Genomic DNA, 23,329 nt, shown 5'->3' on the forward strand with positions numbered 1-23,329 from the left:
AAAACCTCTTGCCCATATTGTTCAGGCGCCTGCCCTCCTTATCTGGTGGTATTGTAAGGGGTGCCGACGGACTCCTTGACTTTCTTTGAGAGATAACAGAGTCCGGCTTCGGTTGACCAACCAGTCAGGCGGGACTATCGTCAGGAGGCTTATATTTTTTCTCGAGTCGTGGAAGAACAGGGATAACAGTAGCTGGAGACTGCATCACTTTTATCACCTCACTCCATACATGCTCCACAATCGGGATAGAACGGATGGATTTTCTATAAGGCTCCTTGAAATCATTGAGGAAACAGTCCGATTGTACCACCAGAATGGGAAGGCCAAACCTCTTGGAGGCCCTTTCCATAAGATTATGGAAACCTCCGATGTCTGCTGGAGGAAAGTCTATAGGATCCGGTGATGGTGTAGCAGGATCTGGAATGATATAATCGTCCCATTCCCAATCCGGATTCGGGACCTGTTCCACATTTCAGTCTTCATTTGATGAGTCATCATCATCATCACCCTGAACTGTGATGACATTCTGCCGATCTTCCAATGGTTCCGGCTCCGAGGTTGAGCCACTGTAGCCACAGAAGTAGATGGAGGTGGTGGTGGCTGTGGTGGCAGTGCATGGACTGTTGATCAGAGGCTTGAGATGGAAATCTCCTCTTATAATCCAACAACATGGTCTGTAAATCACTGATAAGCGAAGACGGCATGGCCACCATGCTCTGATGTGACTTCTCTTGAGGCCTATCCCGTGCAGGGAATTGTTGTTGTTCAAAGTAATAATCATACGAATCTAAGTCCTGGTATTTCATCTGAAGTTGGGATGGACTGTAAGCATCCCCATACAGATCTTCATCCTCCTCTGAGTATTCCTCCTCCAAAAGCAATGCCGGAGGTAAAGGTGTCACCCTACGCGGAGATGTCATTTATGTTGTAATTTGGTGTCTTTTGATAGAAATCTTGACTTTTTGTGTCGTCGAAGATGTCGTCGTCGAAGAAATCGTCGTCGGAGAAAGGACCGTTGACAACGATGGACTGATCGTGGATGGTACCATCGACGAGCTCGACGTCATTACCATTACTGCCGTCATCATTGACATTGTCGTCGTCGACACCATTGTCTGCGTCATCCTTGTCGACGCCAAGGTTGTCAACATTGTAGAAGACACTGTGATAGTAATCTGTAACGTCGACGAAGTCGTCGTCGAAGTTGTCGTCGGCGAAGCGCTCGACGACAGGACCGTCGACGGAGCTGAAATTGTCACCTGGTCACTTTTAGATGCCGTCGTCGATGTACCTGATGATGTCGTCGTCGACTAAAAGGTCTTCTTCTCAGATTTTTGCTCCTGAGGTATAGATGTTGATTTCTTGAATATCTTTGCCTTTTCAGTTGACAGAGAGGCAGCAGAAGGTCCACGGCTCACCTTCTGAGCAGAAAGTACCTCAGGAACAAGTCCCTCCCTCTCCTTTACACCTCGGTGAGGAGATTTTTTGGGACTGGGCCTGTCAGACCTATCAGAGGTCTTTTGAAAGGCTTTAGTAGGAGGTTCAGTTGAAGTTGAAGGGGAAGACTTCCCACTCTTTTTCGACCTCCTTGAAGATGTAGCTGAAGAGGAATCTTCACTGTCATTAGAAATTACTTCTTTGCGTGACTTCATATTCTGTAACCAGGTTAGAAGTCGTCCTTCCCTGTCTCTCAGCGTCTTAGTGGAGAAGGTTCTGAAGATCTTACAATCAGTGGCCTTGTGATCAGGGTACAAGCAATAAATGCAGTCCTTATGCTTGTCCGCAATATAAAGCCTTTTCTTAGAACAAGTAGAACAGGCCTTAAATAAAGCTTTCTTTTCCTTATCTGACATCCTGGAAATAAAACAGTTGAAATCCAAAAGTTGAAGAGAAATCTGAGCAGAGCTCAGTGGAGACTCCCTTAGCACAACATGCGGTAGAATATCTGAACCTTTGAGGCTCTCTCAGGAGGGTTCTATGTGGTGAGGCTAATCTGATTGGTTGTTACCTGTTTTTGGTCTCTTTTAAAAAAAGAGGTGGATATGCTTAACCCTGGGAGTAGTGGGCGTAGTGGGGCTACGCGAAGCATCACGAAGTATGGGAGAATCTACGCACACCCACACATTTCGCGGGCGCCCGCGCATGCGCATTTGTGAGGAAGAAGTCGGCGAGAAACTAGGAAGAGGGAACCCCGGGACACGGCATCTCGGGTAAGTCGTTTTCATTCGTTTTAGAATGTTTTAAATGATTTTAAGGGCATTTAGAAGTGGGCGGGAGGGAGGCGGGTGACAGGCAACTTCGCTCCTCCATGGTGTGTGCGTAGTGTTGCCTACTACGCCTACTTTGCGAATCGCTAAGTAGGCCACATTACGCACACTCGGTGGACGGAGCGGAGCACTACGCCCACCCCTAGATATGGCACAAAATGAGATGAGGCCTAGGCCTTTCTTTCTCTTTTGTATCTACTGCTATGTTATTTTTTATTTACCGAGGCTTCCATTCCGACGACGGGGAATGATACAAGCTATGGGAATCTATGAAAGTTCCAATACTGGAGCAACTCTGTGCTTCCAACAGAACTCAGTGCTTCCCCCAGACCGCTGTGCTGCCCCCAGACCTCTGTCATACACCAGGCTGCCCCAGACCTCTGCGCTACACCAGGCTGCACCCAGACCTGTGTGCTATGCAAGGCTGCCCCAGACCTCTTCAGCCAGGATGTCAGACTACTGTACCTCCCTGTTCAACGCTCTCTACATCTTCTCCTCTTGATATCCCTGGTCTTCCTGAGGCTACCTGGTGATCTGCAGACTGTGTCCCTAGAAATTATTTCAATAAATAACTGAATAAAAATACAAATGGATGAATGAATGGGAGATTAGGAATGAGGGGGTGGAATGAGAAATGAGGACTGAGGAAGGATTAGTGAGGAAGGAAGCGCTCAGAGAAAGAATGATGCACAGGAAGAGAGGAAGGAAGTGTGAGGGATGGGGGTGAGGGGTTATGGAAGAGAAGTGAAGGATGACGAGTGAGTGACGAGGGGTGAAGATGAGGGGTGGGGTCAGAGGAATGAGGAGTGAATGATCAGGGATGAGCAAGAAGACACGTTGGATAAGGACTGAGGGATGTTGCGTAACGGAAAAGAAGCACACATTGAGGAGTGGCCCCTGAGGAGAGATGAATGACAGATCAGAAGCACACATTGAGGAGTGGCCCCTGAGGAGAGATGAATGACAGGTCAGAAGCACACATTGAGGAGTGGCCCCTGAGGAGAGATGAATGAGGGATCTGAAGCACACATTGAGCAGTGGCCCCTGAGGAGAGAGGAATGACAGATCAGAAGCACACATTGAGGAGTGGCCCCTGAGGAGAGATGAATGACAGATCAGAAGCACACATTGAGGAGTGGCCCCTGAGGAGAGATGAATGACAGATCAGAAGCACACATTGAGGAGTGGCCCCTGAGGAGAGAGGAATGACAGATCAGAAGCACACATTGAGGAGTGGCCCCTGAGGAGAGATGAATGAGGGATCAGAAGCACACATTGAGGAGTGGCCCCTGAGGAGAGATGAATGACAGATCAGAAGCACACATTGAGGAGTGGCCCCTGAGGAGAGATGAATGACAGGTCAGAAGCACACATTGAGGAGTGGCCCTTGAGGAGAGATGAATGACAGATCAGAAGCACACATTGAGGAGTGGCCCTTGAGGAGAGATGAATGAGGGATCTGAAGCACACATTGAGCAGTGGCCCCTGAGGAGAGATGAATGAGGGATCAGAAGCACACATTGAGGAGTGGCCCCTGAGGAGAGATGAATGACAGATCAGAAGCACACATTGAGGAGTGGCCCTTGAGGAGAGATGAATGAGGGATCTGAAGCACACATTGAGTAGTGGCCCCTTGAGGAGAGATGAATGACAGATCAGAAGCACACATTGAGGAGTGACCCCTGAGGAGAGATGAATGAGGGATCAGAAGCACACATTGAGGAGTGGCCCCTGAGGAGAGATGAATGACAGATCAGAAGCACACATTGAGGAGTGACCCCTGAGGAGAGATGAATGAGGGATCAGAAGCACACATTGAGGAGTGGCCCCTGAGGAGAGATGAATGACAGGTCAGAAGCACACATTCAGGAGTGGCCCTTGAGGAGAGATGAATGAGGGATCAGAAGCACACATTGAGGAGTGGCCCCTGAGGAGAGATGAATGACAGATCAGAAGCACACATTGAGCAGTGGCCCCTGAGGAGAGATGAATGACAGATCAGAAGCACACATTCAGGAGTGGCCCCTGAGGAGAGATGAATGAGGGATCAGAAGCACACATTGAGGAGTGGCCCCTGAGGAGAGATGAATGACAGATCAGAAGCACACATTGAGCAGTGGCCCCTGAGGAGAGATGAATGACAGATCAGAAGCACACATTCAGGAGTGGCCCCTGAGGAGAGATGAATGAGGGATCAGAAGCACACATTGAGCAGTGGCCCCTGAGGAGAGATGAATGAGGGATCAGAAGCACACATTCAGGAGTGGCCCCTGAGGAGAGATGAATGACAGATCTGAAGCACACATTGAGGAGTGGCCCCTGAGGAGAGATGAATGACAGGTCAGAAGCACACATTCAGGAGTGGCCCTTGAGGAGAGATGAATGAGGGATTAGAAGCACACATTGAGCAGTGGCCCCTGAGGAGAGATGAATGAGGGATCAGAAGCACACATTCAGGAGTGGCCCCTGAGGAGAGATGAATGAGGGATCAGAAGCGCACATTGAGGAGTGGCCCTTGAGGAGAGATGAATGACAGATCAGAAGCACACATTGAGGAGTGGCCCCTGAGGAGAGATGAATGACAGATCAGAAGCGCACATTGAGGAGTGGCCCCTGAGGAGAGATGAATGACAGATCAGAAGCACACATTGAGGAGTGGCCCTTGAGGAGAGATGAATGACAGATCAGAAGCACACATTGAGCAGTGGCCCTTGAGGAGAGATGGATGACAGATCAGAAGCACACATTGAGGAGTGGCCCCTGAGGAGAGATGAATGACAGATCTGAAGCACACATTGAGGAGTGGCCCTTGAGGAGAGATGAATGACAGATCAGAAGCACACATTAAGGAGTGGCCCCTGAGGAGAGATGAATGAGGGATCAGAAGCACACATTGAGGAGTGGCCCCTGAGGAGAGATGAATGACAGATCTGAAGCACACATTGAGCAGTGGCCCTTGAGGAGAGATGAATGACAGATCAGAAGCACACATTGAGGAGTGGCCCCTGAGGAGAGATGAATGAGGGATCAGAAGCACACATTGAGGAGTGGCCCCTGAGGAGAGATGAATGACAGATCAGAAGCACACATTGAGCAGTGGCCCTTGAGGAGAGATGAATGACAGATCAGAAGCACACATTGAGGAGTGGCCCCTGAGGAGAGATGAATGAGGGATCAGAAGCACACATTGAGGAGTGGCCCCTGAGGAGAGATGAATGAGGGATCTGAAGCACACATTGAGCAGTGGCCCCTGAGGAGAGATGAATGACAGATCTGAAGCACACATTGAGGAGTGGCCCTTGAGGAGAGATGAATGACAGATCAGAAGCACACATTAAGGAGTGGCCCCTGAGGAGAGATGAATGAGGGATCAGAAGCACACATTGAGGAGTGGCCCCTGAGGAGAGATGAATGACAGATCTGAAGCACACATTGAGGAGTGGCCCCTGAGGAGAGATGAATGACAGATCAGAAGCACACATTGAGGAGTGGCCCCTGAGGAGAGATGAATGACAGATCTGAAGCACACATTGAGCAGTGGCCCTTGAGGAGAGATGAATGACAGATCAGAAGCGCACATTGAGGAGTGGCCCCTGAGGAGAGATGAATGACAGATCAGAAGCGCACATTGAGGAGTGGCCCCTGAGGAGAGATGAATGACAGATCAGAAGCACACATTGAGGAGTGGCCCCTGAGGAGAGATAATGACAGATCTGAAGCACACATTGAGGAGTGGCCCCTGAGGAGAGATGAATGACAGGTCAGAAGCACAGATTCAGGAGTGGCCCTTGAGGAGAGATGAATGAGGGATCAGAAGCACACATTGAGCAGTGGCCCCTGAGGAGAGATGAATGAGGGATCAGAAGCACACATTCAGGAGTGGCCCCTGAGGAGAGATGAATGAGGGATCAGAAGCACACATTGAGCAGTGGCCCCTGAGGAGAGATGAATGAGGGATCAGAAGCACACATTGAGGAGTGGCCCCTGAGGAGAGATGAATGACAGATCAGAAGCACACATTGAGGAGTGGCCCCTGAGGAGAGATGAATGACAGATCAGAAGCACACATTGAGGAGTGGCCCCTGAGGAGAGAGGAATGACAGATCAGAAGCACACATTCAGGAGTGGCCCCTGAGGAGAGATGAATGAGGGATCAGAAGCACACATTGAGCAGTGGCCCCTGAGGAGAGATAAATGAGGGATCAGAAGCACACATTCAGGAGTGGCCCCTGAGGAGAGATGAATGACAGATCTGAAGCACACATTGAGGAGTGGCCCCTGAGGAGAGATGAATGACAGGCCAGAAGCACACATTCAGGAGTGGCCCTTGAGGAGAGATGAATGAGGGATCAGAAGCACACATTGAGCAGTGGCCCCTGAGGAGAGATGAATGACAGATCAGAAGCACACATTCAGGAGTGGCCCCTGAGGAGAGATGAATGAGGGATCAGAAGCACACATTGAGGAGTGGCCCCTGAGGAGAGATGAATGACAGATCAGAAGCACACATTGAGGAGTGGCCCCTGAGGAGAGATGAATGACAGATCAGAAGCACACATTGAGGAGTGGCCCCTGAGGAGAGATGAATGACAGATCAGAAGCACACATTGAGCAGTGGCCCCTGAGGAGAGATGAATGAGGGATCAGAAGCACACATTCAGGAGTGGCCCCTGAGGAGAGATGAATGACAGATCTGAAGCACACATTGAGGAGTGGCCCCTGAGGAGAGATGAATGACAGGTCAGAAGCACACATTCAGGAGTGGCCCTTGAGGAGAGATGAATGAGGGTTCAGAAGCACACATTGAGCAGTGGCCCCTGAGGAGAGATGAATGAGGGATCAGAAGCACACATTCAGGAGTGGCCCCTGAGGAGAGATGAATGAGGGATCTGAAGCACACATTGAGGAGTGGCCCCTGAGGAGAGATGAATGACAGGTCAGAAGCACACATTCAGGAGTGGCCCCTGAGGAGAGATGAATGAGGGATCAGAAGCACACATTGAGGAGTGGCCCCTGAGGAGAGATGAATGACAGGTCAGAAGCACACATTGAGGAGTGGCCCCTGAGGAGAGATGAATGACAGGTCAGAAGCACACATTGAGGAGTGGCCCCTGAGGAGAGATGAATGACAGATCAGAAGCACACATTGAGCAGTGGCCCCTGAGGAGAGATGAATGACAGGTCAGAAGCAAGGAGAGAGGGGCGAAGAGTGAAGAATGAGGAGCAAAAAGGGATGGATGAAGAGTGAGTGAGGTACGAAGGATACGAAGTGAGGGAAGAGGACTGAGGTGAGGGTTAGGTGAGGGAGGAGGCTTCTAGGATAAGGGATGAGGACTAAGGGAGATAAAGTGAGGTATAAAGTGCTTAATGTGAGCAGGTGGTTTCCGGTGAGTAGCCCCTGCATTTATTGTCAACACCGGCGCTTGAGACAGTCTGCCACGTGGAGGCGCTGCTTGTCTAAAACAGAGATGAGCACAATAACAGTCGTTTCTTGATTCGAATACATTTAACAATGACCAGTGTCTACCGCCCAAGCCACCACTGTGGCGCGGGGGGGGAGGGGGGGCTGGAATCGTCTGAATTGTCACACTTGTGGGCGTGTCATGGTTGGGTGTTGTGTTGGTGCTGTCACTGGCAGCGCTGGCAGGGGCACTGGTCCCTTGCTCCGGGTCCCCGGCACATATTGATTTATGTATTGTTGTATTTTCAAATCCAGCATACAGACCCGGCGAGGCCAGGGGAACCGTGGGGCTTTCATGCTAGGGCGGTGCCTTGAAATGGGTATTCTGTCCGGGCCGTGTGTTACATGCCCTGCTCTGTGTGACCCGCTGCCCATTCTGACTCTGCCCCGGCCCTGCCAGCCTCTCGGCATACCTCTGACGTTAAGTTTCAAGCCCTGATATCATTTCGATTAAACAAATGTAACATGCTCTTGATACAGGCAGGCATTAAAAATGATTTGTTAGTTACAGAAAGCCGCACATGCCTCACATGCTTTACCAGTCCAGCCTGATAAAATGTTGCCTCAACAGACATTGTTAGTGCCTCCTGTGCCTCAAATCTGAAGAAAGCCCCACTCAGCTCACAGTGCCCCAGAGTGGTGACACTCAGATCTCCAGAGAGGGAGGGAGGTTGGGTGACACTCAGATCTCCAGAGAGGGAGGACCGGTGACACTCAGATCTCGAGAGAGGGAGGTCGGGTGACACTCAGATCTCGAGAGAGGGAGGACCGGTGACACTCAGATCTCCAGAGAGGGAGGGAGGTTGGGTGACACTCAGATCTCCAGAGAGGGAGGACCGGTGACACTCAGATCTCCAGAGAGGGAGGGAGGTCGAGTGACACTCAGATCTCCAGAGAGGGAGGACCGGTGACACTCAGATCTCCAGAGAGGGAGGACCGGTGACACTCAGATCTCGAGAGAGGGAGGTCGGGTGACACTCAGATCTCGATAGAGGGAGGTCGGGTGACACTCAGATCTCGAGAGAGGGAGGACCGGTGACACTCATATCTCCAGAGAGGGAGGGAGGTTGGGTGACACTCAGATCTCCAGAGAGGGAGGACCGGTGACACTCAGATCTCCAGAGAGGGAGGACCGGTGACACTCAGATCTCCAGAGAGGGAGGACCGGTGACACTCAGATCTCGAGAGAGGGAGGTCGGGTGACACTCAGATCTCCAGAGAGGGAGGACCGGTGACACTCATATCTCCAGAGAGGGAGGGAGGTTGGGTGACACTCAGATCTCCAGAGAGGGAGGACCGGTGACACTCAGATCTCCAGAGAGGGAGGACCGGTGACACTCAGATCTCGAGAGAGGGAGGTCGGGTGACACTCAGATCTCGAGAGAGGGAGGACCGGTGACACTCAGATCTCCAGAGAGGGAGGGAGGTTGGGTGACACTCAGATCTCCAGAGAGGGAGGACCGGTGACACTCAGATCTCCAGAGAGGGAGGGAGGTTGGGTGACACTCAGATCTCCAGAGAGGGAGGACCGGTGACACTCAGATCTCCAGAGAGGGAGGGCCGGTGACACTCAGATCTCCAGAGAGGGAGGACCGGTGACACACATCTCCAGAGAGGGAGGTCGAGTGACACTCAGATCTCCAGAGAGGGAGGACCGGTGACACTCAGATCTCCAGAGAGGGAGGACCGGTGACACTCAGATCTCCAGAGAGGGAGGTCGAGTGACACTCAGATCTCGAGAGAGGGAGGACCGGTGACACTCAGATCTCCAGAGAGGGAGGTCGGGTGACACTCAGATCTCGAGAGAGGGAGGACCGGTGACACTCAGATCTCCAGAGAGGGAGGTCGAGTGACACTCAGATCTCGAGAGAGGGAGGACCGGTGACACTCAGATCTCCAGAGAGGGAGGTCGGGTGACACTCAGATCTCCAGAGAGGGAGGTCGGGTGACACTCAGATCTCTAGAGAGGGAGGTCGGGTGACACTCAAATCTCTAGAGAGGGAGGTCGGGTGACACTCAGATCTCCAGAGAGGGAGGTCGGGTGACACTCAGATCTCCAGAGAGGGAGGTAGGGTGACACTCAGATCTCCAGAGAGGGAGGACCGGTGACACTCAGATCTCCAGAGAGCGAGGTTGGGTGACACTCAGATCTCGAGGGAGGGAGGTCGGGTGACACTCAGATCTCCAGAGAGCGAGGTTGGGTGACACTCAGATCTCGAGGGAGGGAGGTCGGGTGACACTCAGATCTAGAGAGAGAGGGAGGTCGGGTGACACTCAGATCTCCAGAGAGGGAGGACCGGTGACACTCAGATCTCCAGTGAAGGAGGTCGGGTGACACTCATATCTCTAGAGAGGGAGGTCGGGTGACAATCGGATTTCCAGAAAGAGAGAGAGGGAGCTCAGGTGACACTCAGATCTCGAGAGAGGGAGGTCGAGTGAAAATCAGATCTCGAGAGAGGGAGGTCGGGTGACGCTCAGATCTCCAGAGAGGGAGGTCGGGTGAAACACAGAGAGAGAGAGAGAGAGAGAGAGAGAGAGAGAGAGAGAGAGAGAGAGAGAGAGAGAGAGAGAGAGAGAGAGAGATCTGAGTGTCACTCGACCTCTCTCTCTTCAGCTCTGAGTGTCACCCAGCCTCCCTCTCTCTCCAGATCTGAGTGTCACCCGACTTCCCACTCTGGAGATCTGAGTGTCACTCGACCGCTCTCTCTTCTGCTTTGAGTGTTACTGGACCTCCCTCTCTCTCGATATCCCAGTATCACCTGACCTCCCTTTCTCGAGATCTGAGTGTCACCTGACCTCCCTCTCTCTCTCTGGAGATCCGATTGTCACCCGACCTCCCTCTCTAGAGATATGAGTGTCACCCGACCTCCTTCTCTGGAGATCTGAGTGTCACCCGACCTCCTTCTCTGGGGATCTGAGTGTCACCCGACCTCCCTCTCTGGAGATCCGATTGTCACCCGACCTCCCTCTCTAGAGATATGAGTGTCACCCGACCTCCTTCTCTGGAGTTCCGGGGGTCACCCGACCTCCTTCTCTGGAGATCTGAGTGTCACCCGACCTCCCTCTCTGGAGATCTGAGTGTCACCCGACCTCCCTCTCTCGAGATCTGAGTGTCACCCGACCTCCCTCTCTGGAGATCTGAGTGTCACCCGACCTCCCTCTATGGAGATCTGAGTGTCACCGGTCCTCCCTCTCTAGAGATATGAGTGTCACCTGACCTCCTTCTCTGGCGATCCGAGTGTCACCCGACCTCCTTCTCTGGAGATCTGAGTGTCACCCGACCTCCCTCTCTGGAGATCTGAGTGTCACCCGACCTCCCTCTCTCGAGATCTGAGTGTCACCCAACCTCCCTCTCTGGGATCTGAGTGTCACCCGACCTCCCTCTCTCGAGATCTGAGTGTCACCCAACCTCCCTCTCTGGAGATGTGTGTCACCGGTCCTCCCTCTCTGGAGATCTGAGTGTCACCCGAACTCCTTCTCTGGATATCTGAGTGTCACCCGACCTCTCTCTCTGGAGATCTAAGTGTCACCGATCCTCCCTCTCTCGAGATCTGAGTGTCACCCAACCTCCCTCTCTGGAGATCTGAGTTTCACCCGACCTCCCTCTCTCAAGATCTGAGTGTCACCCAACCTCCCTCTCTGGAGAGAGAGAGAGAGAGAGAGAGAGAGAGAGAGAGAGAGAGAGAGAGTGAGAGAGAGAGGTCGAGTGACACTCAGATCTCCAGAAAGAGAGGGAGATTGGGTGACACTTAGATCTTACTAGTAGGGAGACGTAAAATGACTTTCAGATCTCCAGAGGGAGGAGTCAGCGAACTCAGTTCTCAAAGTGGGGAGCTCTCGGATCTCAAGAAGGGGAGGTAAGGCGACTCTCAGAGCTTGAGTGTGGGGAAGGCGACTCTCAGAGCTTGAGTGTGGGGAAGTCAGGTGACTCAGAGCTTGAGTGTGGGGAAGTCAGGTGACTCGGAGCTTGAGTGTGCGGATGTCAGGAGACTCTCAGAGCTTGAGTGTGGGGAAGTCAGGCGACTCTCAGAGCTTGAGTGTGGGGAAGGTGTCTCTCAGGGCTTGAGTGTGGGGAAGTCAGGCGACTCTCAGAGCTTGAGTGTGGGGAAGTCAAGCGACTCTCAGAGCTTGAGTGTGGGGAGGAAAGGCGACTCAGAGCTTGAGTGTGCGGACGTCAGGCGACTCTCAGAGCTTGAATGTGGGGAGGTCAGGGGACTCTCAGAGCTTGAGTGTGGGGAAGTCAGGGAACTCTCAGAGCTTCAGTGTGGGGAAGTCAGGCGACTCTCAGAGCTTGAGTGTGGGGAAGGCTACTCTCAGAGCTTGAGTGTGGGGAAGTCAGGTGACTCAGAGCTTGAGTGTGGGGAAGTCAGGTGACTCGGAGCTTGAGTGTGCGGATGTCAGGAGACTCTCAGAGCTTGAGTGTGGGGAAGTCAGGCGACTCTCAGAGCTTGAGTGTGGGGAAGTCAGGCGACTCTCAGAGCTTGAGTGTGGGGAGGAAAGGCGACTCAGAGCTTGAGTGTGCGGACGTCAGGCGACTCTCAGAGCTTGAATGTGGGGAGGTCAGGGGACTCTCAGAGCTTGAGTGTGGGGAAGTCAGGCGACTCTCAGAGCTTGAGTGTGGGGAAGGCGACTCTAAGAGCTTCAGTGTGGGGAAGTCAGGTGACTCTCAGAGCTTGAGTGTGGGGAAGTCAGGTGACTCAGAGCTTGAGTGTGGGGAAGTCAGGTGACTCAGAGCCTGAGTGTGGGGAAGTCAGGCGACTCTCAGAGCTTGAGTGTGGGGAAGTCAGGCGACTCTCAGAGCTTGAGTGTGGGGAAGTCAGGTGACTCAGAGCTTGAGTGTGGGGAAGTCAGGCGACTCTCAGAGCTTGAGTGTGGGGAAGACAGGTGACTCAGAGCTTGAGTGTGGGGAAGTCAGGTGACTCTCAGAGCTTGAGTGTGTGGAAGTCAGGGGACTCTCAGAGCTTGAGTGTGTGGAAGTCAGGCGACTCTCAGAGCTTGAGTGTGGGGAAGTAAGGCAACTCTCAGAGCTTGAGTGTGGGGAAGTCAGGCGACTCTCAGAGCTTGAGTGTGTGGAAGTCAGGCGGCTCTCAGAGCTTGAGTGTGGGGAAGTAAGGCAACTCTCAGAGCTTGAGTGTGGGGAAGTCATGCGACTCTCAGAGCTTGAGTGTGGGGAAGTAAGGCAACTCTCAGAGCTTGAGTGTGGGGTAGTCAGGCGACTCTCAGAGCTTGAGTGTGGGGAAGTCAGGCGACTCTCAGAGCTTGAGTGTGCGGACGTCAGGCGACTCTCAGAGCTTGAATGTGGGGAGGTCAGGCGACTCTCAGAGCTTGAGTGTGGGGAAGTCAGGCGACTCTCAGAGCTTGAGTGTGGGGAAGGCGACTCTCAGAGCTTCAGTGTGGGGAAGTCAGGTGACTCTCAGAGCTTGAGTGTGGGGAAGTCAGGTGACTCAGAGCTTGAGTGTGGGGAAGTCAGGCGACTCTCAGAGCTTCAGTGTGGGGAAGTCAGGTGACTCAGAGCTTGAGTGTGGGGAAGTCAGGCGACTCTCAGAGCTTGAGTGTGGGGAAGTCAGGTGACTCAGAGCTTGAGTGTGGGGAAGTCAGGTGACTCTCAGAGCTTGAGTGTGTGGAAGTCAGGGGACTCTCAGAGCTTGAGTGTGTGGAAGTCAGGCGACTCTCAGAGCTTGAGTGTGGGGAAGTCAGGCGACTCTCAGAGCTTGAGTGTGCGGACGTCAGGCGACTCTCAGAGCTTGAATGTGGGGAGGTCAGGCGACTCTCAGAGCTTGAGTGTGGGGAAGTCAGGCGACTCTCAGAGCTTGAGTGTGGGGAAGGCGACTCTCAGAGCTTCAGTGTGGGGAAGTCAGGTGACTCTCAGAGCTTGAGTGTGGGGAAGTCAGGTGACTCAGAGCTTGAGTGTGGGGAAGTCAGGCGACTCTCAGAGCTTGAGTGTGGGGAAGTCAGGTGACTCAGAGCTTGAGTGTGGGGAAGTCAGGCGACTCTCAGAGCTTGAGTGTGGGGAAGTCAGGTGACTCAGAGCTTGAGTGTGGGGAAGTCAGGTGACTCTCAGAGCTTGAGTGTGTGGAAGTCAGGGGACTCTCAGAGCTTGAGTGTGTGGAAGTCAGGCGACTCTCAGAGCTTGAGTGTGGGGAAGTAAGGCAACTCTCAGAGCTTGAGTGTGGGGAAGTCAGGCAACTCTCAGAGCTTGAGTGTGGGGAAGTAAGGCAACTCTCAGAGCTTGAGTGTGGGGAAGGCGACTCTCAGAGCTTCAGTGTGGGGAAGTCAGGCGACTCTCAGAGCTTGAGTGTTGGGAATTAAGGCGGCTCTCAGAGCTTGAGTGTGTGGAAGTCAGGTGACTCTCAGAGCTTGAGTGTGGGGAAGTAAGGCAAATCTCAGAGCTTGAGTGTGGGGAAGTCAGGCGACTCTCAGAGCTTGAGTGTGGGGAAGTCAGGCGACTCTCAGAGCTTGAGTGTGTGGAAGTCAGGTGTCTCAGAGCTTGAGTGTGAGGACGTCAGGCGACTCTCAGAGCTTGAGTGTGGGGAGGTCAGGCGACTCTCAGAGCTTGAGTGTGGGGAAGTCAGGCGACTTTCAGAGCTTGATTGTGGGGAAGTCAGGCGACTCTCAGAGTTTGAGTGTGGGGAAGTCAGGCGACTCTCAGAGCTTGAGTGTGGGGAAGTCAGGTGACTCAGAGCTTGAGTGTGGGGAAGTCAGGTGACTCTCAGAGCTTGAGTGTGTGGAAGTCAGGGAACTCTCAGAGCTTGAGTGTGGGGACGTCAGGCGACTCTCAGAGCTTAAGTGTGGGGAGGTCAGGCGACTCTCAGAGCTTGAGTGTGGGGACGTCAGGCGACTCTCAGAGCTTGAGTGTGGGGAGGTCAGGCGACTCTCAGAGCTTGAGTGTGGGGAATGCGACTCGAAGAGCTTGAGTGTGGGGAAGTCAGGCGACTCTCAGAGCTTGAGTGTGGGGAGGTCAGGTGACTCTCAGAGCTTGAGTGTGGGGAGGTCAGGCGACTCTCAGAGCTTGAGTGTGGGGAAGTCAGGCGACTCTCAGAGCTTGAGTGTGGGGAGGTCAGGCGACTCTCAGAGCTTGAGTGTTGGGAAGTAAGGCGACTCTCAGAGCTTGAGTGTGTGGAAGTCAGGGGACTCTCAGAGCTTGAGTGTGGGGAAGTCAGGCGACTCTCAGAGCTTGAGTGTGGGGAAGTCAGGCAACTGGCAACTCTCAGAGCTTGAGTGTGGGGAGGTCAGGCGACTCTCAAAGTGGGGAGCTCTCAGATCTCAAGAAGGGGAGGTCAGGCGACTCTCAGAGCTTCAGTGTGGGGAAGTCAGGCGACTCTCAGAGCATGAGTGTGGGGAAGGCGACTCTCAGAGCTTGAGTGTGGGGAAGTCAGGTGACTCTCAGAGCTTGAGTGTGGGGACGTCAGGCGACTCTCAGAGCTTGAGTGTGGGGAAGTCAGGCGACTCTCAGAGCTTGAGTGTGGGGAAGTCAGGCGACTCTCAGAGCTTAAGTGTAGGGAGGTAAGGCGACTCTCAGAGCTTGACTGTGGGGAAGTAAGGCGACTCTCAGAGCTTGAGAGTGGGGAGGTCAGACGACTCTCAGAGCTTGAGTGTGGGGAAGGTGACTCTCAGGGCTTGAGTTTGGGGAAGTCAGGCGACTCTCAGAGCTTGAGTGTGGGGAAGTCAGGCGACTCTCAGAGCTTGAGTGTGGGGAGGAAAGGCGACTCAGAGCTTGAGTGTGCGGACGTCAGGCGACTCTCAGAGCTTGAATGTGGGGAGGTCAGGGGACTCTCAGAGCTTGAGTGTGGGGAAGTCAGGCGACTCTCAGAGCTTGAGTGTGGGGAAGGCGACTCTCAGAGCTTCAGTGTGGGGAAGTCAGGTGACTCTCAGAGCTTGAGTGTGGGGAAGTCAGGTGACTCAGAGCTTGAGTGTGGGGAAGTCAGGTGACTCAGAGCCTGAGTGTGGGGAAGTCAGGCGACTCTCAGAGCTTGAGTGTGGGGAAGTCAGGCGACTCTCAGAGCTTGAGTGTGGGGAAGTCAGGTGACTCAGAGCTTGAGTGTGGGGAAGTCAGGCGACTCTCAGAGCTTGAGTGTGGGGAAGTCAGGTGACTCAGAGCTTGAGTGTGGGGAAGTCAGGTGACTCTCAGAGCTTGAGTGTGTGGAAGTCAGGGGACTCTCAGAGCTTGAGTGTGTGGAAGTCAGGCGACTCTCAGAGCTTGAGTGTGGGGAAGTAAGGCAACTCTCAGAGCTTAAGTGTGGGGAAGTCAGGCGACTCTCAGAGCTTGAGTGTGTGGAAGTCAGGCGACTCTCAGAGCTTGAGTGTGGGGAAGTAAGGCAACTCTCAGAGCTTGAGTGTGGGGAAGTCATGCGACTCTCAGAGCTTGAGTGTGGGGAAGTAAGGCAACTCTCAGAGCTTGAGTGTGGGGAAGTCAGGCGACTCTCAGAGCTTGAGTGTGGGGAAGTCAGGCGACTCTCAGAGCTTGAGTGTGCGGACGTCAGGCGACTCTCAGAGCTTGAATGTGGGGAGGTCAGGCGACTCTCAGAGCTTGAGTGTGGGGAAGTCAGGCGACTCTCAGAGCTTGAGTGTGGGGAAGGCGACTCTCAGAGCTTCAGTGTGGGGAAGTCAGGTGACTCTCAGAGCTTGAGTGTGGGGAAGTCAGGTGACTCAGAGCTTGAGTGTGGGGAAGTCAGGCGACTCTCAGAGCTTCAGTGTGGGGAAGTCAGGTGACTTAGAGCTTGAGTGTGGGGAAGTCAGGCGACTCTCAGAGCTTGAGTGTGGGGAAGTCAGGTGACTCAGAGCTTGAGTGTGGGGAAGTCAGGCGACTCTCAGAGCTTGAGTGTGGGGAAGTCAGGTGACTCAGAGCTTGAGTGTGGGGAAGTCAGGTGACTCTCAGAGCTTGAGTGTGTGGAAGTCAGGGGACTCTCAGAGCTTGAGTGTGTGGAAGTCAGGCGACTCTCAGAGCTTGAGTGTGGGGAAGTAAGGCAACTCTCAGAGCTTGAGTGTGGGGAAGTCAGGCAACTCTCAGAGCTTGAGTGTGGGGAAGTAAGGCAACTCTCAGAGCTTGAGTGTGGGGAAGGCGACTCTCAGAGCTTCAGTGTGGGGAAGTCAGGCGACTCTCAGAGCTTGAGTGTTGGGAATTAAGGCGGCTCTCAGAGCTTGAGTGTGTGGAAGTCAGGCGACTCTCAGAGCTTGAGTGTGGGGAAGTAAGGCAAATCTCAGAGCTTGAGTGTGGGGAAGTCAGGCGACTTTCAGAGCTTGAGTGTGGGGAAGTCAGGCGACTCTCAGAGCTTGAGTGTGTGGAAGTCAGGTGACTCAGAGCTTGAGTGTGCGGACGTCAGGCGACTCTCAGAGCTTGAGTGTGGGGAGGTCAGGCGACTCTCAGAGCTTGAGTGTGGGGAAGTCAGGCGACTTTCAGAGCTTGATTGTGGGGAAGTCAGGCGACTCTCAGAGTTTGAGTGTGGGGAAGTCAGGCGACTCTCAGAGCTTGAGTGTGGGGAAGTCAGGTGACTCAGAGCTTGAGTGTGGGGAAGTCAGGTGACTCTCAGAGCTTGAGTGTGTGGAAGTCAGGGGACTCTCAGAGCTTGAGTGTGGGGACGTCAGGCGACTCTCAGAGCTTAAGTGTGGGGAGGTCAGGCGACTCTCAGAGCTTGAGTGTGGGGACGTCTGGCGACTCTCAGAGCTTGAGTGTGGGGAGGTCAGGCGACTCTCAGAGCTTGAGTGTGGGGAATGCGACTCTCAGAGCTTGAGTGTGGGGAAGTCAGGCGACTCTCAGAGCTTGAGTGTGGGGAGGTCAGGTGACTCTCAGAGCTTGAGTGTGGGGAGGTCAGGCGACTCTCAGAGCTTGAGTGTGGGGAAGTCAGGCGACTCTCAGAGCTTGAGTGTGGGGAGGTCAGGCGACTCTCAGAGCTTGAGTGTTGGGAAGTAAGGCGACGCTCAGAGCTTGAGTGTGTGGAAGTCAGGCGACTCTCAGAGCTTGAGTGTGGGGAAGTCAGGCGACTCTCAGAGCTTGAGTGTAGGGAGGTAAGGCGACTCTCAGAGCTTGAGTGTGGGGAAGTAAGGCGACTCTCAGAGCTTGAGAGTGGGGAGGTCAGACGACTCTCAGAGCTTGAGTGTGGGGAAGGCGACTCTCAGAGCTTGAGTGTGTGGAAGTTAGGCGACTCTCAGAGCTTGAGTGTGGGGAAGTCAGGCGACTCTCAGTGCTTGAGTGTTGGGAAGTCAGGCGACTCTCAGAGCTTGAGTGTGTGGAAGTCAGGGGACTCTCGGAGCTTGAGTGTGGGGAAGTCAGGCAACTCTCAGAGCTTGAGTGTGGGGAAGTCAGGCGACTTTCAGAGCTTGAGTGTGGGGAGGTAAGGCGACTCTCAGAGCTTGAGTGTGGGGAGGTCAGGCGACTCTCAGAGCTTGAGTGTTGGGAAGTCAGGCGACTCTCAGAGCTTGAGTGTGTGGAAGTCAGGGGACTCTCGAAGCTTGAGTGTGGGGAAATCAGGCGACTCTCAGAGCTTGAGTGTAGGGAAGTCAGGCGACTCTCAGAGCTTGAGTGTGTGGAAGTCAGGGGACTCTCGGAGCTTGAGTGTGGGGAATGCGACTCTCAGAGCTTGAGTGTGGGGAAGTCAGGCGACTCTCAGAGCTTGAGTGTGGGGAAGTCGACTCTCAGAGCTTGAGTGTGGGGAAGTCAGGCGACTCTCAGAGCTTGAGTGTGGGGAAGTCAGGCGACTCTCAGAGCTTGAGTGTGGGGAAGGCGACTCTCAGAGCTTGAGTGTGGGGAAGTCAGGCGACTCAGAGCTTGAGTGTGAGGAAGTCAGGCGACTCTCAGAGCTTGAGTGTGGGGAAGTCAGGCGACTCTCGGTTCTTGACACGGTTTAGGTCAGGAGACTCTTAGATCTGAGGAGGAGAGAGTGAGTCAATAGTCACATCTCAAAAAGAGCAGATCATGAAATTCAGATCTCAGGAGAGGGGGTGAAACGACCCTCATGTCTCTGGAGAGCGAGGGTGGGCAACTTTCAGATCATCAGAAGGGCAGGTCATGCAACCAACCCTCAGAGGGGGCAGGCAACCTCAGATCTGCAGAGAGGGGGGCAGGCAACCTCAGATCTGCAGAGAGGGGGCAGGCAACCTCAGATCTGCAGAGAGGGGCGCAGGCAACCTCAGATCTCGAGAGGCTGAGGTCAGGTGACTACCAGATCTTGGCAGGGGTGAGAGGGGCTTGGGGCTGCCCACAGGTCTCCTTATTGCCCTGGGTTAGAGTCGGGAGAGGGGAGGAGCGCCGATAGTGGTAACAGTGTCCTAAGTGATAGGATGACCCGCCCACCCCCCATCTTGCCCACCATATCAAAGGCACCCCATCATTTGTACATGCCACCCTACCTTCGGGCACGCCTCCATCTCGGACAGTGTTCAGGATTCCATACACAAACTCCGGTCCGGGCAGACTGTAGCACCTGGTGCGGACCTTCCCAGCTTCTGTGCGCTACAAGAGAAGAGAGGGTGTTAATTCTTAGGTATGAGCCAAAGAGGTCTCCTGGTCAAAGTGGCAGCCGTGGCAGTGCTCAGCCAGAGTTCTAAGCTGAGCACCATGTGTGATCCTGGGCACATACCATTAAACGAGTCTTTTAAAGAAAAGCTGCCAACCCTGAACATGTCTCCCTCCCGCCTAAAATGATACATTCTCGACACGCCGCGGTGAACTCTAATCATTAACCACAGAAATTCATGTGAGCTCAATCACAAAAGGTTCATTATGCCTCATATGCTGGAGGCTTGAAGGTGTTCACACTCAAACGTACAATTCCTTATTGAAAAATTGAAAAAATTTCTTAAATATATAAAACGTGCACAAAAACGTATGCTGTAACAACACTGACACTGCCACATGGACAAATAAATTCAAGCAAAAAAGCAAAACTCTATGGTGAGTGTGTGGATTTATAACGGGCTCGGCACCCAAGGGGTCTTTATATATATATATATATATATATATATATATATATATATATATATATACACACACACACGCGCGCCTTCCCCGCCTGCTGTATGCTATCAGCAATGCGGGACCCTTTCGGTGCCGAGCCCGTGATAAATCCAAGGAAATCTAAGTATTGATGAGTAAGCATGGGCGAATTTTGCGAATCTCGCGTTCGCGAATTTTGCGGATTTGCGAACTCGCAATCCGCAAAAATCTGCGAATTCTCGCGAATTTGCGGATTTTTTTTTGTGTTCGCGCGGGTTTCTGCCAGTTCGCGAGGGTTTTGTACAATTTCGCAAACGCGAACTTACCTGTCGGGTCGCAAGTTTTGCGAACTTGTTGTTTCTACGTGTCCAGCCTGTTTGGGACACTCTTCTTCATCACTGCCACCCTCTGTCACCACTGCCACTCTCTGACTACTCATGGCACCCTCTGGCCTACCCATGCCACCCTCTGTTTCATCACAGCACCCTCTGGTTGTCCAGTGTACATTATTGTGGCAAAGCAAAGCACACCTTCCCTGCCTCAAGTGACCTGAATTAATTTGGGGCTGATTAATGTGTCACAGAATATTTTTTTAGCTGGCACCTGCTTCCTTAGTGCTTCCTGATTAGTGATCTTTTGCACTTGCTAAGTGCTTTCATTGTTGCAAAATTAGTTACAACACCTGCCCTGCCCCAACTGAAAATAATGAATTAGGGGCTGATTAATGTGTCACTGTTGGATTTGAACTTCCAGCCTGGCTCCTGCTTGTCTCCCATAGCTGTAATTCAGGACCTTTGTGGCATATGTGTAACTATTCTGAGGGTCAGAGCAGGGTCACATAATAGTTGCAAGTAGGCAACTGAACTCTGGAGGGGCCCCTCAGGAAGCACTACAGGAAATGGCTACTAATGATGAGCTTGAACTTTTGAACCTGGTAAGTAGTTTCAGTTTTGCTAAGATCGTATTTCTGCAATTTAGCGCTTATTCGCGGGGCGCGAAGTTGAACTGGGAAGCCGCGAACTCACGCGAACAGTGCGAGCAAGCCATAAAATCTGCTGCTCGCGGATTTGCGGATTTCGCGGGAAATTCGCGAATCTCGCGGATTGCGAATTTACCGAAAATCCGCAAAATCCGCGAGCGGAACGGATTTTCCGCCAATACTTATTGATGAGTGTAATACCGAGAAATACTCGCCCGCCGGGATCGTGGTCACAAAAGTGGTCATATTTGATTTAACAGTAACGCGTTTCAACCTCACGGTCTTTTTCCAATATGTATATTCTTTTTTCACTGAAAAAAGGTTAAAGTGAGGTTATAGTTAGGTCTTGTAAAAATATAAAAACCAACGTTTAAAAAAAACAAATAATTCTGTAATTCACCAGTTCTACTTTATTGACCTCCCATGAACCTACGCCCTCACTGTGCTCTGCTTCTGACCTCACAAACTACATCACTGTGGACATGAATTTCCAGGGTCTTTGGATCATATTCCCCCAACTCCCTCAAGGAGCAGAGCGTTAGGCTATGTGTGCGATGCGGCCCGGACCTGCCCCCAACCCATGGCAGCCAACCCCCCACCCCACACAACCTTTAACATGGCGCTATGTGTGCGATGGGGCAGGCATCCTGTGCCATGCATGGCCAACGGCCCGGACCTGCACCCAACCCCTGGCAGGAAACCCCAGACAACCTTTGGCAGTGCGCTATGTGTGCGATGGGGCAGGCATCCTGTGCCATGCATGGCCAACGGCCCAGACCTGCACCCAACCCCTGGCAGCCAACCCCAGACAACCTTTGGCAGTGCGCTATGTGTGCGATGGGGCAGGCATCCTGTGCCATGCATGGCCAACGGCCCGGACCTGCCCCCAACCCATGGCAGCCAACCCCCCACCCCACACAACCTTTAACATGGCGCTATGTGTGCGATGGGGCAGGCATCCTGTGCCATGCATGGCCAACGGCCCGGACCTGCACCCAACCCCTGGCAGCCAACCCCAGACAACCTTTGGCAGTGCGCTATGTGTGCGATGGGGCAGGCATCCTGTGCCATGCATGGCCAACGGCCCGCACCTGCACCCAACCCCTGGCAGCCACCCCAGACAACCTTTGGCAGTGCGCTATGTGTGCGATGGTGCAGGCATCCTGTGCCATGCAAGGCCAAAGGCCCGGACCTGCACCCAACCCCTGGCAGCCAACCCCCCCACCCCACACAACCTTTGGCAGTGCGCTATGTGTGCGATGGGGCAGGCATCCTGTGCCATGCATGGCCAACGGCCCGGACCTGCACCCAACCCCAGCCAACCTTTGGCAGTGCGCTATGTGTGCGATGGGGCAGGCATCCTGTGCCATGCATGGCCAACGGCCCAGACCTGCACCCAACCCCTGGCAGCCAACCCCAGACAACCTTTGGCATGGTGCTATGTGTACGATGGGGCAGGCATCCTGTGCCATGCATGGCCAACGGCCCGGACCTGCACCCAACCCCTGGCAGCCAACCCCCCCACCCCAGACAACCTTTGGCAGTGCGCTATGTGTGCGATGGGGCAGGCATCCTGTGCCATGCATGGCCAACGGCCCGGACCTGCCCCCAACCCATGGCAGCCAACCCCCCACCCCACACAACCTTTAACATGGCGCTATGTGTACGATGGGGCAGGCATCCTGTGCCATGCATGGCCAACGGCCCGGACCTGCACCCAACCCCTGGCAGCCAACCCCCCCACCCCAGACAACCTTTGGCAGTGCGCTATGTGTACGATGGGGCAGGCATCCTGTGCCATGCATGGCCAACGGCCCGGACCTGCCCCCAACCCATGGCAGCCAACCCCCCACCCCACACAACCTTTAACATGGCGCTATGTGTGGGATGGGGCAGGCATCCTGTGCCATGCATGGCCAACAACCCGGACCTGCACCCAACCTCTGGCAGCCAACCCCAGCCAACCTTTGGCAGTGCGCTATGTGTGCGATGGGGCAGGCATCCTTTGCCATGCATGGCCAACGGCCCGGACCTGCACCCAACCCCTGGCAGCCAACCCCCCCACCCCACACAACCTTTAACATGGCACTATGTGTGCGATGGGGCAGGCATCCTGTGCCATGCATGGCCAACGGCCCGGACCTGCCCCCAACCCATGGCAGCCAACCCCCCACCCCACACAACCTTTAACATGGCGCTATGTGTGCGATGGGGCAGGCATCCTGTGCCATGCATGGCCAACGGCCCGGACCTGCCCCCAACCCATGGCAGCCAACCCCCCCACCCCACACAACCTTTAACATGGCGCTATGTGTGCGATGGGGCAGGCATCCTTTGCCATGCATGGCCAGCGGCCCAGACCTGCCCCCAACCTCTGGCAGCCAACCCCAGACAACCTTTGGCAGTGCGCTATGTGTGCGATGGGGCAGGCATCCTTTGCCATGCATGGCCAACGGCCCAGACCTGCACCTAACCCCTGGCAGCCAACCCCCCCACCCCATACAACCTTTAACATGGCGCTATGTGTGCGATGTGGCAGGCATCCTTTGCCATGCATGGCCAGCGGCCCAGACCTGCCCCCAACCTCTGGCAGCCAACCCCAGACAACCTTTGGCAGTGCGCTATGTGTGCGATGGGGCAGGCATCCTGTGCCATGCAAGGCCAACGGCCCGGACCTGCACCCAACCCCTGGC

At 53.8% G+C, this 23,329-nt stretch overlaps 1 protein-coding gene across 1 annotated transcript in view; it reads right to left on the reverse strand.

Annotated features, from left to right (window-relative positions):
• CFAP77 (cilia and flagella associated protein 77) overlaps positions 1–23,329 on the reverse strand; it is a 932,628-nt gene that overhangs the window by 395,002 nt on the left and 514,297 nt on the right. Inside the window, exon 2 of the mRNA XM_086924762.1 lies at positions 19,072–19,174. Coding sequence (XP_086780888.1) covers positions 19,072–19,174 — 103 coding nt within the window. The remainder of the gene's footprint in view (positions 1–19,071; positions 19,175–23,329) is intronic.

This window comes from Lissotriton vulgaris, chromosome 5 (assembly GCF_964263255.1).
Source record: "Lissotriton vulgaris chromosome 5, aLisVul1.2, whole genome shotgun sequence".
In the NCBI taxonomy this organism is placed as follows: Eukaryota; Metazoa; Chordata; class Amphibia; order Caudata; family Salamandridae; genus Lissotriton; species Lissotriton vulgaris.